At 53.9% G+C, this 16596-nt stretch overlaps 1 protein-coding gene across 8 annotated transcripts in view; it reads right to left on the bottom strand.

Annotated features, from left to right (window-relative positions):
* Window positions 1-16596, bottom strand: part of MAMLD1 (mastermind like domain containing 1) — a 113633-nt gene that overhangs the window by 32463 nt on the left and 64574 nt on the right. For 5 of the 8 annotated variants that reach the window (XM_082376059.1, XM_082376062.1, XM_082376064.1 and 2 more), the window contains exon 3: window positions 588-2312. In XM_082376059.1, the coding sequence (XP_082232185.1) occupies window positions 588-2312 (1725 nt within the window). The remainder of the gene's footprint in view (window positions 1-587; window positions 2313-16596) is intronic. The other 3 variants (XM_082376063.1, XM_082376065.1, XM_082376061.1) reach the window with 1 other exon arrangement.

Below are 16596 nucleotides of genomic sequence, written 5' to 3'. Positions count from 1 at the left end.
GTCATTTCAACACTCTGAGCCTCAGTTACTTCGTCTGTAAAATGGGGATGGTAAGAGTAACTACCTGACACGTCTCTGACATTTTCATTTAGGACCTGCCTCAGCACCTGGTGCAGGGGTGAATGGCACGCTGCCGCTGTCCAGCAGACGTTTGCTGTGACACTTCTAGAAGGCTCGGTGTGCAGCCTTACACCAGCAGGGAGAAAATTTAAATGCTTCAATGCAATTTCCTTGCATCCTATGAAGGCTTCACTGGTCCTGGGTGAGGGAACGTGCCTCACGGCCCAGTTCTGTGTGATTCTGACTCGTCTGCCCTGGTTCCTTCCCCTGGCGGCACCTTGTGGGTGCACTTTTCTCCCAGGGAAGCTAAGCGACCTGCACAGGAACTGAAACCATAACCTTGACCTCATGAATACTGTGCTTCGACCGCGCAGAATAAGTTGGCTTCAACAGACTTTTCCAGAGTGAAGTCCACTCTCAAAGAGGACTACAGCCTGGATCTGCCTCCAAAGCCGGCTCTCAATACCATGAAACATGGTTCTTATTTCCAAAACCAAGGGACGCAACCAGAGATGAGATCGGCTTACCTGTCTGGGCAGAGAAGGCATGGAATCCGAGGCCACCGACCGCCGAACGCGCTGCGGCTGCTGCGTCACGTGCTGCAGAAGGAACGAAGCGGCGTCCGGCTGCTGCTGCAGCTGCAAGCTGGCTGTGGCCGTGGACGAGGCCGTGGCAGAAGAGGCCGGCGTCAGCGTCGGCTGCTGCAAGTAGTGGAGCAGGGCAGGCTGCCGAGACGCGGCGGGCACCAAGGGCATCTTCGGGGGGCCCGGCTCAGAGACGAAATGTGACAAGGGCTTGGTGTGGCCGAAAGTAAAAGGCTCCGGGGCTCCCGGGCTGGGGCCGGCCAGCCCCTGCTGCGTGATCAGGCTCAGGGTTCTGGGTGAGCTGGTGGCCATGGGCTTGAGGATGGTACTGGCTGGCGGCGGCAGCGGCGGCAGCTGCAGCTGCGGCTGCTGCGGGCCGAGCGGACTGCTGGTGGGAGCGAGGCTCCGGATCAGGGGGCACTGCGGCAGGCCGGAGCTGGACAGCCTCTCTGCGTGGTAGGGAGTGGAGGGCCCCGGGCTGCTGGTGGGCAGAGTGGATAGCAGGTGCCCTTGAGGGTGTTTGATGGTGGAGGACACCAAGTTGGCGAGGATGGAGGGCTGCGGGCTGAACTGCGGCTGCTGCTGGAGCGCGGGGCTGGGGAGCTTCTCGGGGGCATAGGTCATGGCCGGCCCCAGGGCAGCGCCGCTGCTGGGCGCCACGCTGGACAATAAGGCATTGGGAGAGCCCTGCAGAGCACTCGCCGGCAGGCTGCTCGACGACATGCAGGACACCATGAGGCCCTGAGGGCTGAAGGGCTGCAGCGGCTGTGGTGAGGGCAGCGGGCGGTAGGGCGGGGAGAGGCCGGGAAGAGGCAGGCCAGACCATCTGGGAGCGGGGCCCAGCTGCTTCGTACTACAGCCCTGCTTGCTGGCCGCCAGCGCCTTCAGCTGGTGGGCGTGGTGCCACTGAGGCACTGGGAGCGGGGGCAAGGCAGCCGCAGGGAGCGGGGGCAAGGCAGCCGCAGGGAGCGGCGCCTGGACCTGGCTCTTGGCCTGTGCTGTTGAAGAACTGGGGGAGACCATCTGCTTACTGGTGGAGGGAATGACGTAGCTGATCCCCGCGGAGGAGGGCGGGATTTGAAGCGACACCCCAGGGACCTGGCTGCAGCTCGAAGCGAAGTCCTTGCTGGAACCAAGGCTCTCCAAGTGTGGCATCTGAACCGCAGGCTTGGGAGTCACGCCTAGGGTGGCCGGGGGGTGATCTAAGACCAGCAGTTCTTCCGGCTTGCTCCCCAGGATTTTTTCAAGGTCGAGCTCACTCGGAGAAGGTTCTTGAATTTTTGTTAGCTCCTCCAGCAGATCTTGAAGTTCCTGGTCCACAGCAGGCACAGTGTTGGTCTTGTCATAGTAAGAAAGAGGGGGGCCTTTCAGTCCCATTTCCGCAGTTGGTGGCACCACAAACGGTGAGCCCATTACGCTGCCGTTCATGGGGTTATTTTCGAGTAGTAATGAATGGCCAGCTGCTCCCATCGCTGCAGAGCTAGGGTTCATGGCTAACGCAGGAACCTGCAGCTCTGCACAGGCTGTGCTGGGATGGGCGCCGGGGCCCATCGAAAGGGTGACATCTTCAAGGCATGGTCTCTTAATTTTATTAGGGTAACCTCCTTCGGCCATGCCTGAAAGCTGGAAAGTTTCTCCTTCCTGTCTCCTCTTAACGGTTCCCTGTGGCTGGAAGAGAAAAGAGGGGTGGGGAGGAAGGGCGGGAGGGAGGGAGAGGGAAGGGGGGAGACAGAGGAATGTTTATAAAGGCTTGGCACATTAAAGCTATTGAACAGGAAACTTGCAAGATAAAACAGATCTCTCAGTTTCAAGACTTAGAAAGAGTTGTCAAAACTATACAATACAGCCTATTTTTAGAACCATGAGGCTTGTTCTTTTGTTGCTGTGTTTCATTTAGACTGGCGTGTTACAGTTCAAATAAAGCATTATGCTGTCTCTACACCAAACACTACAGAAAGTCACGCGAAGGATATTCTCTGCCCACTTAAAGGAGCTTTCAGCGAAACTATGCAGAAGGCACGGAGTGCACTGGGCCGCGGGCAGACATTGGAGGGCAAAGGAGAATCGCTAAGAAACTTGCAATTCCCACCTGTCTACCGGTAACCTGATTTTTTAAAAGGAAAAGCGTGACGTAGACATTGAACTTTTTAGGTTGCTTCCCTGTCTCGGTTAAATGCATCAGGCTCTGGTGAGAAAATGGGATAAAGCAGAGGCTTTGGAGGAGTGAAGTAGATCTGGCGTGTTCTTTTGGGCAGCTGTCTGAGAGACACTGTTTGGAGCGTAACACAACTGCATAACAGTCACTATAGCATGGTTCCATTTATCTGTACACACGCAGACACACACATGTGCACGCACATACACACACATTGCTACGAGTGCACAGAAACACCTTGGAAGGAAGTATATGCAACTCTTTGGAGTAGTCATCTTTTGGGGGTGACTGGAAACTCACTTTCTATTCTCTGTATTTTTCTATTGCTTGTTTTTAATGGAATAACTTACAATCCTCCACCAAAAAAGTATAAAGCTATCTAATTAAGAAATGCCTCCGTGCAGATGCATCCTCAGGTTGGGGAGATAGGAAACAACAGGAAAAGGCCCCGATCTGTGATCTGCGCTTGGGGGAACTGCCCGCCATTTATAAAAGCCTAGCCTTTGGGAACAAATCAAAGAAGTTACTAATGCCGTATTTCCTACTCTTTCAAGGCTTCATACAGTCACCCGTGGCTGTCTTGTAAATGACCATGACCTGCAGTGAAGGGGAAGGGAGTGGAGTGGAGGATTATGTGTGGGAAGAGACGGGCCTGGAAATCACCTAAAGGCCAGCGCTCTACCAGATACATTTCCCCTGAAGCACTTTTGCACGAAGAAACCTCTTTCCAGCTTTGAAGTCTTACTGGGACATCCACTGCTGATCCTCTGACGTCCCCTTACGTTTGGCTCACTGGAGGGTCAAGGCGTGCGTGAGGGCCACCTACTAGCACGACAGTGGCCGTGACTCTTACAGCAGAGTGAACGTCAAAAGAGATCCCCCAGGGCTGCACATCTGGATCCTTGGCACCCATCAGATGCACTTAGAAACCCCCAGATTCCCAGGCTCTCCTACCACAGCTGAACTGCTTCAGTCTCCTCCGGGGCGGGGGCGGGGCCCAGGCACCCAAGGTTTGTTACAGCTCCCTGGCTGGCTCTCAGTGGACTGCCAGGTTGAGAGCATGGGTGGAGGCAGGATGGCCTAGGGCCCCGGTCCCGAGGCAGACGCAACCACTACGTATTGGCCTCCACACAGAATCTCTTGAGTTCTGTCTCTTCATTTGTAAAATGAGTGTCATTTTAGTTCCCATCTCAGGATGCTGCTCGGGCTATCATGTGAGACGGGACAGATTCCATGGCACCTAGTGGACCCTCATTAACTAGTAGCTGGCATTACAGAGGGCAGATCTGGAAGTGCTCTGGGAGTCCAACCCTGGCCTTTAAAGACAGGGAGGGCCCCTGAGACCCTGGGATGGGCAAGGCTTGCCCCGAGCGGCTCAGCTAGAGGGCCCCAGGGCCCGGGCAGATACAGGGGCCTGCCACCGTCACTCAGCTGCTCCCCGACCCGCAGCCTCCATCCTCCCCCGCCGATGGCTGGACACTGACCGTCCCATCCCCGCAGAAAGGGCTCCCCCTCTCTTAGCGAGGGGACTTGCCTACTTCCCTGCCCTTCCTTTTGAGATGTCCACCACCCGGAAAAGGGCACTTTGAGGGGCAGGTCCGCCACCAGATTCACCTGAGGCCTGACTACCACGGGGCAGGCAGGAACCCAGGAGTGCTCACTAGGTATTTGGCCCACGGCAGGTGCTCAGTAAACAGAAGCTGAATGAATCCGTGGACCAATGAACACAAATGACTCAGCACCCAGTGAGCTCTGCCTCGTGTTTTCCTGGCCGTTCACTCAATCCATTATGGGCCACAGAGAAGTCACTGCATTTCAGGCTGAAATTTGGTCTCTTCTACATTTTCCCAAAGACTTAGAACAAATCCAATATATTGAAAACAGAAATGTCTAAAATGGATCAGTAAGGAACGACTCAGTGTGGGCTTTACATAGGATCCCCTGCCGGGAGTCCGAGCTGGCGATGGCCGTGCCCAATGCGCTGTTCGTGATGTCTTGGACTCAAGGCGAGTTTAATGCCAGTGAAGTCTGCATAGGACCAGGCGGGGGAAGGATGGGCTTGGGGGATGGGAGGGAAAGGAGGGAGGGCAGGAGCTGTGAGTTGGAACGGCCTGGCAGATACTAGGGCTTTCATTTAATTGTTGGTCTGCCATTATCCTGTTGGGACTAAGGTGGCAGGAGGTGGGGAAGGTGGGACATGACCACCAGATGCTAAAGTTAATACTGGGAACCACTGGCGAAGGAAAGGGGTCTCCAGCTCTCTGAACTGAGAGTGTGTGTGCCCCCAACTTTTCAGGCCCTCAACCCCACAGCGGACCCCAGGATGCCCCTGCGAGGTTCTGGGGGCCGCCGTGCTGCCGGTGGATCCCATCTGCTGGAGCAGGTGCTACCCTTGCTGTGCCAAACCTGCAGCCGGACGCCGCTGGTGCTAGCTTCCCTGAACGCTTTGGGAGGCTCCCTAGTCGGCGGGCAGGCTGTCCTTGCTGTCCCTGGGGGTCCAATGGGGGGCGCTGGTTGACTCCGCAGTCTCAGCGGCGGGGCAGGCGGGAGCCTCTTCCCAGCTTTCCTTTCTCAATGGACTAAACGAGACTCCACTTTGCTAGAGGCCGCAGCTCTGCATTTCAGATTTTACGGGGAGAGCTTTCAACAGATTGCCTAAAGCACCCTGGCCGGATGGCCAGATCCCCAGCCAAGCCTAAACAAGCCGAGGGAAGGCGGCTGTGTTGACATCTACTACGAGTTAATTTCACCCCTAGACCCAGGCTGCTGCCACCACCGAGGTCAGCCTGTCTGGGCTGTTGTGCTTGACTGAACCCCGTGGCCACCCTTCTAGATCAAGTGCAGCAGAGAGCTTGCTACCCCGGAATGACTTCCCCTCTCAGCGTCATGCTGGGGGTGGCAGGTCCCCACCAAACTTCCAGACCCTTCTAAACAGCTTTACCTATGTGCCGTTTGCCAGTCCCTGTGGACTCTGTACAGCAAGCTATGGGTCCCAGCTCCCAGCCAGCCCCTACTTCCTTCAGGTCTTGTACTACACGTGACTCTGCCCACTCACTGGGAGGACATTTTTTCTTTTTTTTTACCATAAGTGAATCAGTAGCCGCTAGCAGGATTGCGAGACAACACATCTCAACCTTCACTTTTTACAGAAAACAGAATGGGTGGTGATTTGCTTGTGGTCCCACGGCTAGTTAGGGGCCAACACCAACACTAGACCCCAGGAGGCCCAGCCCTCACAGGTCCGGGCAGTGGCAGGGCAGGGAGGGGGAATGAGGGACGGTGTCCTGGTGTCTTTTAGAAAGGAATGATTTTATCTCCATCCACCAGTGCCGGCGGAGTCCCATTTCATAATCGGGCAGACAAAGCCACCAATGTGATCCCCACGACCTTATAAACATTCATTAAAATGCATTTCAAAGCATGTGATGCCTTCCCCACCCCCTAAATAATGAGAAAACAAAGGCAACCCTTCTGATAGAGGCCAAGTTCAGCTCTGAAGTCAACATTATTTCTGGTTCTGTCTGAACAATGACATATGGCAATTCTTCCCTTTCTACATTTTTTTAGTCCAGAATGGCAAAAAGGGCAAAGATTTCTTGGTAAAGGGTCTAGAGTATAAGAGTACAGTCCAGGCTCAGAAAATGGGCATAAGGAGAAGAACATATATGTATATATAATATATATAATATATATATATAACTCTTTCCAAAGAAGTCTGGCAGGTTGCTATAAACACTTGATTTTGAACACTCTAGCTGGAGGTTTAACACAGACACCTACAAAAGGCCAGCAAAAATATGCACAGTCCCTCCTGGGTAAGAATGCAGGAAGCCGAAGGTGTCCAGGAGAGATTGGCTCAGGCAGCCTCGTTTCTCCCTCCAGAGAGCCCCGGGCAAGATCGTCAAAAAGCTGGAAATCGCCTGTGGCGTATTTAGTCTCCCCTTCCTCTCTCATTAGCACCTCCCGCGGGGGCAGCCCCGGCCAATCTGCTTCTGCTTCTCTCAGCCTCTCTCACACGAGTCCACGCATGCTCCATCAACACCTTTCCTCAGTACTGTTATATATGCTCCCTGGGAGTTCCCAAGAACCTCACGCTGGCCAACTAGCTTGCATTTCAAGCCCTCTGAGACAGGAGTGTTCCCCAGTAGACTTGCTCAGAAGAAAGGAGAATAGCTAGGACACGATGCAGCAGGACTGGGTTTGCAGGAAGAGGGACAAGGAGGGAAGGAGGGAGAGAGAGGGAACCTGCCTGCGTGTAGACATGGGATCAAAGGAGCACCCGTAGCTGATGTATCATTTGCACGGTTGTTTTGCAGAACGACGTCCCCGCAAACTGATCTTTCTGTAGAACAAACAGGACTTTCAGCATTTCCAGAATTGCAAGACCTGAGGCTCTGGAGAATCCCAGGGTGGATGGGAACTGCAGGGAATCCTGACTGGCTTCAAGAGGAGTCGGTTTGTCTCAGGAATGAATCTCTGCTAACAGGTGGTTTGGAGCAAGAATCTCACCCTAGAAAGAGGGGCTGTATTGGTGCCGCGGGCTTGCCCCGAAGTGACAGAGACTGCACGCTCTGCAGGCAGAGGCGGGCTGGGGTGGAGGGAGGAGCATTGGAGTAGGCAGCAAAAGACCTGATGGAAGTCCTAGCTCCTCCATTTGCTGTGTGACTGTGGGCAAGTCACTCCCCCTCTCTGAGCCTCAAGTTTTCTTCTGTAGAATGAGTCCTCGGCCTGCCCTGGGTGCCTCACAGCACCTTTGAGGAGTGCACATCAGAAGCAGTCACTGTCACTGATGTCGCTCTCCAGGCCCTGGGTCCCCAGGCTGCCCCAGTGCCCTCCAGTGTGGGCCTCGGCTTGCTCTCTGGCAAATAAGGACACATGCTCTAGAATCGGGACATGGGGTGGGAGTGGAGGGAGACGAGCAGCCTGGCACCGATGGCACCGACCTGACAGCCAGCGCCCACCACTCTGGGCTCCACCGCACCGTCTGCACCCTCAGGCTTCCCAACATGAGGGTGTGGCTTCAACAAGCTTCAACCAGAGCGGCCCCAACAAATGCAGAAATGAGCAGACCTGGGGGTTTTTGAGAACCGTGCTCTCCCTTTCTGTAGTGTAGACACACCAGCTGGAAAAACTAGCAACTCTAAGAATGGCCCCAAACCGATAGATGCATGTAGATTTGATGGGCTCATAATTCAGCTGTACCACCCCCCAAGACGCCTCCAAGTATTCCGTCATTGACCAGGCGTTTCTGGAGTGCGAGCCTTGCACTCCTAGGCTGTCAGAACTGCCAGGTCCTTAGTGACAGGCCGGTCCCTCCCATTCACATGAGGGCTCATGAGGCTGAGAGCCAGGAAGAGATGTGCCCATGGGCCAGTTTCTCTAACTGCCAGGTTGGCCTCTTTCCACTGGAAGAAACCCTGCCCCGGTTTCCTCCAAAGGCCTTCCCATGTAGCATCATTAGTGGGATAAAGATGACCACTTGCGGGGAGAAGAGAAAGATGGAGTTGGTTTCAAGCACCCGGACTTGATGAGGTTGGCCTAGAGATCAAGCAGGTACTGCCTGCGGAGCCACACTAGAAGCCGAAGGTCAAAGGCAAGGGCATCGTCTCAGCCCCGCTGAGTCTGTCTGCGCAGGACTGAGGTTGACAAGCGTCATCTGTATCTCACCTGAATTAGGCTGATGCGCCCAGAAACATGCAGGCAAGAGGAAAAGCGAATGCAGAGCCGAGGCTGGAGACCACCAGGGCCACTGGGCAGACCTGGGTTTCTACATATGAAGAGGGCAGAAGGGCCCTCGGAGTTCATTTAAGCCCAACTTTCTCACTTCTCCCAGGGATCTGCTTCTAAGTATTGATACCTTGTGGTGTGACCTCTCATAGGTCCCTTACTCACTCTGAGCCTCAGTTTCCCCACCCACAAAGTGAACGGGTCCCAGCTTTGGTAAGCTGATGCTATGACTTTCTTTCTGGACTGCTCCTGCAGAGAAAAGATGAATGCTCTTCTCCCCCACCTAAGAGGGCCTCTCTCCCTGGGGTGCAGATAGGCCAAGGAGAGCCTCGTGGTTCACAAGTGTCCTTGCCATGGGCAGGAGGTGTACATCACCTCCAATTCCAGACCATGTTAAAGAAAGCACAGCTTGCCCCAGACCAGCTGGGGTCAAATTATGATCTTCCCCAAATAGCTCTCCATGCCCTTTCAACAAGGAATGACTGGAACAGTGTGTGTGTGTGTGTGTGTGTGTGTGTGTGTATGTTTCAACAAGGAATGACTGGAACACTGTGTGTGTGTGTGTGTGTGTTTCAACAAGGAATGACTGGAACACTGTGTGTGTGTGTGTGTGTGTGTTTCAACAAGGAATGACTGGAACACTGTGTGTGTGTGTGTGTGTGTGTGTGTTTCAACAAGGAATGACTGGAACACTGTGTGTGTGTGTGTGTGTGTGTGTGGACTAGCTGTGTTGATCTGGAGAGCGGCAGGCAGCCACGTCTGAGGAGCCAGTAGCTTAAGTGGGAAGAAGAGAAAACCAGCTGGGGATTGATCAGTACCTCCTTCCCTGCGCCCAGGTTCAGACCTCTGCTTTGTGGGGACTGAAGTTTATACAATGTGAGGCACCAGCTTTATAAAAGGGAATATAAGGTTCAGAGAAGAAAATTACGTCCCAGACTTTGTAAGGTTCGAAGGCCAGTCCTGAAGCTTAAGCAGAAGGGGACTTTGCTTCTGCCTGTGTCCCAACAACGGGCTAAATAAAATGGCGACAGGCTTTAGACCATGGCAGGAAGTTCCCTGCATGAGAAACCCAACAGCTGTGTAGGTGGGGGAAGAATCCAGAGTCACCCGGTTAGTCCAGTGTATTCTGGAGGTCACATGCTTACTGAATAAGCACATTTTAGTGGCTAGGTGCCAACTTCTGGCTCTAAAATATACTAATGGCCTGCAAATATACGCACCCTAGTTAGTAGATCTTTGAGCCAGGCTGTTGGAGCTCTGATGCCACAGAAGCAGAGGCTGCGAAGGGACATGGGCTAAGGAGCTTCAGGTCAGTGCAGAGACCCTCCCCATGGTCTAGGTCCTCTCTTTTTTCCAGCTTTACTGAGGTATGATCAACAGCTAAAAATTATACGTATTGAAGTTGTACAATGTGATTTTTTGAAAAGTGTGCAACGTGATGATTTAACATATGTATACACTGTGAAATGGCTTAGGTCCTCTTTTTTTGAAATTGAGGCAAAATTTACAGAGCATGAAATTAAGCTTTTGCAAGTGTACAATTCAGTGGCCTTTGGTACATTCACAGTGCTGTGCAACCAAGATGGGGAGAGTTGAGGCCACCTCACAAACTTGTTATCAGAATCACATGAGCTTAGAGGTGGAGATGGTGTGAGCGTAGTGCCTGGCATGGTGTTCATACCGAATAAATACTCTCTCTCTTTCCACTCTTGAAAATGCAAACACATTCTTGGTGGTCCTAAAATAGCCTGTAACATAGTTACTCAGCAGCATTTGCCATTCAAGGCAGATCTGCCTTTACTCATTGGCTGCATTCCTGAACAGCTGTGTGCAAGGCTAACTTTTGTCAACCAAATCATAATAAAATGCAACAAGAATCTGCCATTGAAAGGAAATCCTCAGTAAATCCTTTTATGAAGTGAAGATCTCTCATCCAAACTTATCTGTCTTAAAGTTGTAGTACTCGGAGATATTAGCCTTTCTTGTAATGAATCCTAGTTTAATCTTGGCCACAAACACATGCTGATGTTCCATAGTGCCAAAGCTCACAGCAACAAGAGTAGATTACATAATGAAAATAATGAAAACCTGAAAATATTTCTTTCTTTCACTGTGTGTGGAAGGTGTCTGTGATTACATCAGGGAGCATGTCATAGAACTTGAAAAATTTCCCGTGTGTGTGTGTCTGTGTGATGGTGTTGGTGGTGATGGTGGTGGTGGAGATGGTGTTGGTGGTGGTGGTGGAGATGGTGTTGGTGTTGGTGGTGGTGGAGATGGTGTTGGTGGTGGTGGTGAAGATGGTGTTGATGTAGGAGATGGTGTTGGTGTAGGAGATGGTGTTGGTGGTGGAGGTGGTGATGCTGGTGGTGGAGGTGGTGATGGTGGAGGTGGTGATGGTGGAGGTGGTGGTGATGGTGTTGGTGGTGGAGGTGGTGATGGTGGAGGTGGTGTTGATGTAGGAGATGGTGTTGGTGGTGGTGGTGGAGATGGTGTTGGTGTAGGAGATGGTGTTGGTGGAGGTGGTGGTGATGCTGGTGGTGGAGGTGGTGATGGTGGAGGTGGTGTTGATGTAGGAGATGGTGTTGGTGGTGGTGGAGATGGTGGTGGTGGTGGAGGTGGTGATGCTGGTGGTGGTGGTGGTTGGTGGTGATGGTCTTGGTGGTGGACGTGGAGGGGTAGTGATGCTGGTACTGGTAGTGGCCGGAGTGCTGACAGTCAAGGGGTTGTTCCTACAGAGTGATTCCTCCTCGCTCCACCTCACTGTAAGGAGCTGCCCTGAGTGGGCCGGAGAAAGAAGACTCGCCCTGAATGTGTTATTAACAGAGACCTCAAAACTGTCTCCTTGCCATCATTCGTAATTACTTTTTTCTCACTTGGAAAATTGAAGCTGAATTACCGGTGAAAACACAGGAGATTTTTGTTTGTTAAAATGCTGCCAATAAAGTAATTTTATGTCAGATTTAACTACAGGAAAGGGCAAGGCATTTCTAAGTTCCTTAGCTGTCCTGTGGCTTAAAAACATAGGACGGACAGCACTTAGCTACCGTACACTTAGCTCTTTGAAGCCATATATTCAGAAAGCAGATGTTGGATGTTGGTGTTTGGGGGCTGACTTCCTGGAGGTATTTTATATCGGCCAAGTTCATTGTTCTAAAGCCCAAAGGCTTGACTTAAAGGAGAAAAAGAGGCAAGAAAATGTTGAGATTTTCTGACAGCATCACACAGACAGCCCTAACACTAGACAACTTTATTGCCTCAAGTTTATTTTAGAAAAAGAGGCAGCTAGCGAGTGGCACTGAGCACCTGCCCACTACAGAGACGGAGGCGTCTACTGTACAGAGCAGGGCTGTCGAGGGGGCCCGGAACAGAAAGCCCCCTGAGAATGAGCACATGCCGGGGGAGGGGCGGGGAACCAGAATGAGACGGAGCTGGAGTTCTAGTGGAACAGACGGTAGGGAAACGGCAAGAACAAGAACAGGGTGTGAGCAGGATCCTTCAGGGGACTGAAGGGGCAGTGATGTGACAGAGTGGCCAGGAGAAGGCCTGGGAGCAGAACGCTCCAGGCAGGAGGGCAGAAGGGAGAGGCCCTGGGGAAAAGCTCTCGGCGTGCTCCGAGGACGGGCAGGTGGCCACTGTGCTTGGTGCACAGCGAGCCGGGGGGACAGCCGTGGCTCACAGAGGGACCTGCAGCCCTGGGAAGCGGGCGGACTGTCAGATGTCTGCGGTGGGAAACCACTGGGCGGGGCGTTACACCGAGGAACGGTCGGCTCCATCTGTTTGTAAAAGGTCTGCCTGGATGCTGATGGGAGAGAGAAAGGGATGTTGCAGGAAGGACAAGGAAGAGTTAGAGAGGCCAGGCCTCTGGAGAAGGGTTAGGTCCAGAGGGGGGTCAGGCCAGCTGCGGCACAGGAGAGGAAGCAGAATGCCTGGAGAGGTGCCAGGATCTGTGATTGTCCCTCAAGTGGCACAGAGCCGAGCACCCACTTATGGGAGGAAACTGCGGCCTCGGAAAATATGATCCAAAGCCCAGTGACCTAGATCAGGGGCTCGTAAACTTTCTGTAAAGGCCCAAAGAGTAACTATCTTCGGCTTTGCAGACCAAGTGGTCCCTGTTGTAACTCCAGACGATATGTTAATGACTAGGTGTGGCTTGTGCTAATAAAACTTTATTTACAAGAACAGGCTGCGGGCCGGATTTAGCCCGCGGGTGGGAGTTTGCCAAGCCCTGACCTACAGCACAGGCTGGGCATCTCCCCCGAGGCACAGAGGTTATTTCCAAATTGCCCTCCTCACACTGCAGGGGGCCACGTAGGCCTACTGTTCACGAGACAGTGGCAGGCAACATTTTCGGAGCTGAAAATCTTCAAGATCTCTACCATCGTACAAGTTAGGTGACCACTTCTGAATGGGTGAGGCATGCAGCAGTCGCAAACGCCACGTTTAACCTTCGCTAACGGTGGTTATTGTTACTGCCCATCTGTCGGGCGCTCCACGGGGTCCATGAAAGAGAACGCCGCCTCCCGCAGAAGGCCCGGCTGTCTGCTTGCTCTACCAGCCTTCGTATCCGCAGCAACAATTCGCACCTTGTCCAGCAGATGAAAGCGCACCCTCCTCCCTCGGGCCTTCAAGGGTCTCTAGGATAACCCGGCCCCGAGTCCCACCCCTTCCACCCCTGGCCTCCACAACGCAGCTCTCAGAAGGCTGGGGCTGTCTCCTCCTCATCTCTGTACCCGCAGAGCACCTAGTGTCGTGACAGGGCTCAGCTGGCATCTGCAGATGTGAATTAAGCCCCGGAGCAGGTTTCCTACAAATGATCCTGTTCTCTTCCATTCCCAGCACAAGGCCCAGAGGCGATCGCTTTCCAGAAATGGTGATGAATTCACTAACTGGCCCCGTGAAGGACACGCCTTCTCCTTCGTGTGTCTGGGCCTCTTGTGGTCAACAAAGGAGGCGACCTGGACGATTTCTAAGGGACCTTCTGGCCAAGAGGAAGGGCAACCGCTGTCCACCGAGCATTTACTCAGGGTCACGAGAGTGTCTGTGTGCCAGCTGACAGCCTTGGAGGGGGGCGACCGGCCTGGAGAAACAGCTCTGGATGGAGTCAGAAGAGGGACCGCACCCTGCTGCACCAGGGGGAGGCACACAGAGGGGGTTTGTGAGGAAGGGAGGGGGGGGAGGGCAGGGAGGGAGGGGTGGCAGCTGCCACGCCTGGGCCTTGGGTCTGGGCCCTCAGGGGTCGAGTCCGGCCTGGGCTCCTGCCTGTCTTTCTAACTTTGGTACTTTGGGGTTGGCGATCTGGTGAGACAGGGGAGGTGGTAGATGAGGAGGAGAAAGGAAAGGCCAAGGGGCAGGAGGCAGGGTTCTGACAGATTCTTCTATGTCAACTGCAGAAATCAGAATCTGTAGCCTAATCTTCAGAAGTGCATGCTTCCTGTCGCCTCCCCAACCTGAGGTCTAGAACTGGGTACCCCAGGGGCAGCTTATGACCCAAATATCTGTCTGCAATCAGAGCCACGTTGAGTTCTCCAGCTGGGGATTTTCAACAAAAGCAAGGGGCCTCAGCCTGCACAGGCCAAGCCAGAGTTTGAGGAGCCCTGGGTCTGCGTCCCAGGGCTGCCCCCCTCTGGTTTGCACACACCCTAGATGGGGGTCGTGCCTGAGTGTCAGCTCAGCCAGACTCTCCTGACACCCTGACCTGGGGTCCGAGAGTGTCCACCCTCCCCCTCCCCCAGGCAGCTCAAGCTCCAGACACCTGTCACCTCAGGCCTGATGTCAAGGAAGCTGTGGGCAGAGGCCGGGCAGGAACGCAGACACGGCTAACGTGGGCTCCTAGAAGTTCAGAAATAGGCAGTGCCGAGCGCCCAGATGCCAGTGGGCGCCAGCTGCCAAACAGACCTCCTCCTCTCGGCAGCCCCCCCTGCAAACTGACTGCGATTTTCAGGTCACTGCTTTGCTGGACGGGGCTACCCAGGTGGGACCCGGATGCAGAGGCCAGTGGTGTCCTGCCAGCCGAGCAGCGCTTCGCAGGAGAGCCGAGCTGAAGGCAAGGCCTCTGCCTGGTGGCCCAGCCCGGCGGGGTGTCTGGAACAGGGCCGGGCCCTCACTGCAGGAGGAGGGGGCGGGAGGAAAAGGAGCGAACAGCTGCGTGCTCCGTGGGGAGGATCCCCAAATAGAAAGGCACATACGCACTGCAGGCTTTGACCCAGAATGCTCAGAGCTACACCATAAATCCAGCGCTCCTCGGGCAGCGGGGCTGTTGATGAGCCTGAGATATCCTCAGGGGCCCTGTGTCTCTACCTGAGCTCCAAGGACACTTGTCTCTCATCGCCTTTCTGAACCAATGCCCATCTCTGATCATTAAAAAAAAAAGTGCTCACAGCGGCAATACCCTGTGTGGTTTACACTGCGTTCATATCCACACTGTGTTCATCGTCATCTGACGTGGGCAGAGGGCACAGCCTCGTGCAGGATCCCAGTAACTGTCTGGGACAGCTGCCTCCCCAGTGAGCTGATTCCTGGACCCCCTGGTTCCTGGAAGCCGGGGCCATACACCCTGCTCCCTTCTCCTGGGGCCAGTGCACCCTGCCCACAGCCGGCATGAAGCAGGGGACACTGGCTGGCTGTCCCTACTCCCTGCGGGGTTTTAATTAGCCTGGCTCTCGGCTCACAGGCTGGGCATTGGATGATGCTGGTCAGGGCACCTGGGTTTGAGATCGGAATTTCCAACCTACTGCCCGCGCCACACTGGGAAAGTCCCTCGGTCTCCTCCCCGGTGAAGTGGAGATATTAGTCCCTGTGTCACAGGAGGAGACGAGCTATTGTCCACAAAGGAACGTGCACAAGGGAGCCGCTTGGCCATCCTCTCCTCCCGGCTTCCGAGGAGGACAGGCAGAACTACAGAGTAGGACACATCTGTTCCCAGTGCAGGAAGCCTGGGAAGAGTCTACCTACCCCTTGACTGGGAGCTGCTGTAGCCCATGGTCTAGCACAGGGCTGGGCACACAGGAGGGACCCTGGAAATGTGGCAGAAGGCCTGAGATATGCAGGCCCTCTGACCTCAAGAGCAAAGGGACTTACCCAAGGGCTCACAAAGTGCTAGTTAGAGCCCTGGGATGAAATTTGAGGTCTCCTTACTGAGTTCCCTGCGCTTTTTGCAAAGAAAAGTGTGTGCTTCTGAAGATGAGGGGTACAAACCCCCAACCTGACCACACGCCATGGCAGCCGGTGAATGGCCCTCCTCCTACCGGGCATACCTAAGGTCACCAGTCTAAAGCAGAGGGACAGACAGGACTCCTTTCTGCCCCTTCCTCAGCTCCATTTGCATTCGAGGTGACAAGAAGGAGAAGAAGGGGTGAGCCGTTGGTTTACGTCACACTGCAGGTGGAAAGCAGGCTGCACTTGGGGCCACCCAAATGGGGACCCTTGATAGAGCTCCCCACCTTCGCCATGAGCATCCTACTACAAGTCATGGGATTTCTTGGATCTTAGCGTCCTCATCCATAAAGAGGGGCAATGGCTGGGAAGGCCGGAAGGAAGACTGGGCATGCCAACTCATGGTAACCGTAGAGTCAGCCATTCATTATCATCACATGACGACACACAGAAGGTGCGCCGTGAGCGCAGCGTCCCGTTCCTTCTCCGACTGTATGTCTAATGCCCTTCACGCCTCCATTTTCTCGGGAGCTGCCTTATGAACGGAATAGGCGGCTGCTCAGAGCTGGGGAATCTTCGCAACTTTGGGTGCAGACTGAGACGGAGACGACTGGGTTCCAATTCCATGTGGGCTCTGAAGCGCTCCCATCTGGAGTGCTAGTATTTTAGAGATTCGTGCACTAGTAATCAATCCACTCACCGTTCTGGGGGAGGAGTGGAGATCTTAACTTCAAAAGGAGGGAGCAAACATTCTGCCTCCTGTTAAAACTCCATACACTCACTGCAGAGACTGGATGCCTTATTAAACTTGGGTGGATGCCCAAGTGTTCAAAAGGTAAAACTCCAGATCACGAGTCATTAAGCAATCAGGCTGCTGAATGAATGAACAAATGCTGAGAGGGTGCTGCACTTTCTTAC

Source organism: Balaenoptera borealis, assembly GCF_965194805.1.
Source record: "Balaenoptera borealis genome assembly, chromosome: X".
Lineage (NCBI taxonomy): Eukaryota > Metazoa > Chordata > Mammalia > Artiodactyla > Balaenopteridae > Balaenoptera > Balaenoptera borealis.
This window is presented reverse-complemented; position numbering and strand designations above follow the sequence as displayed.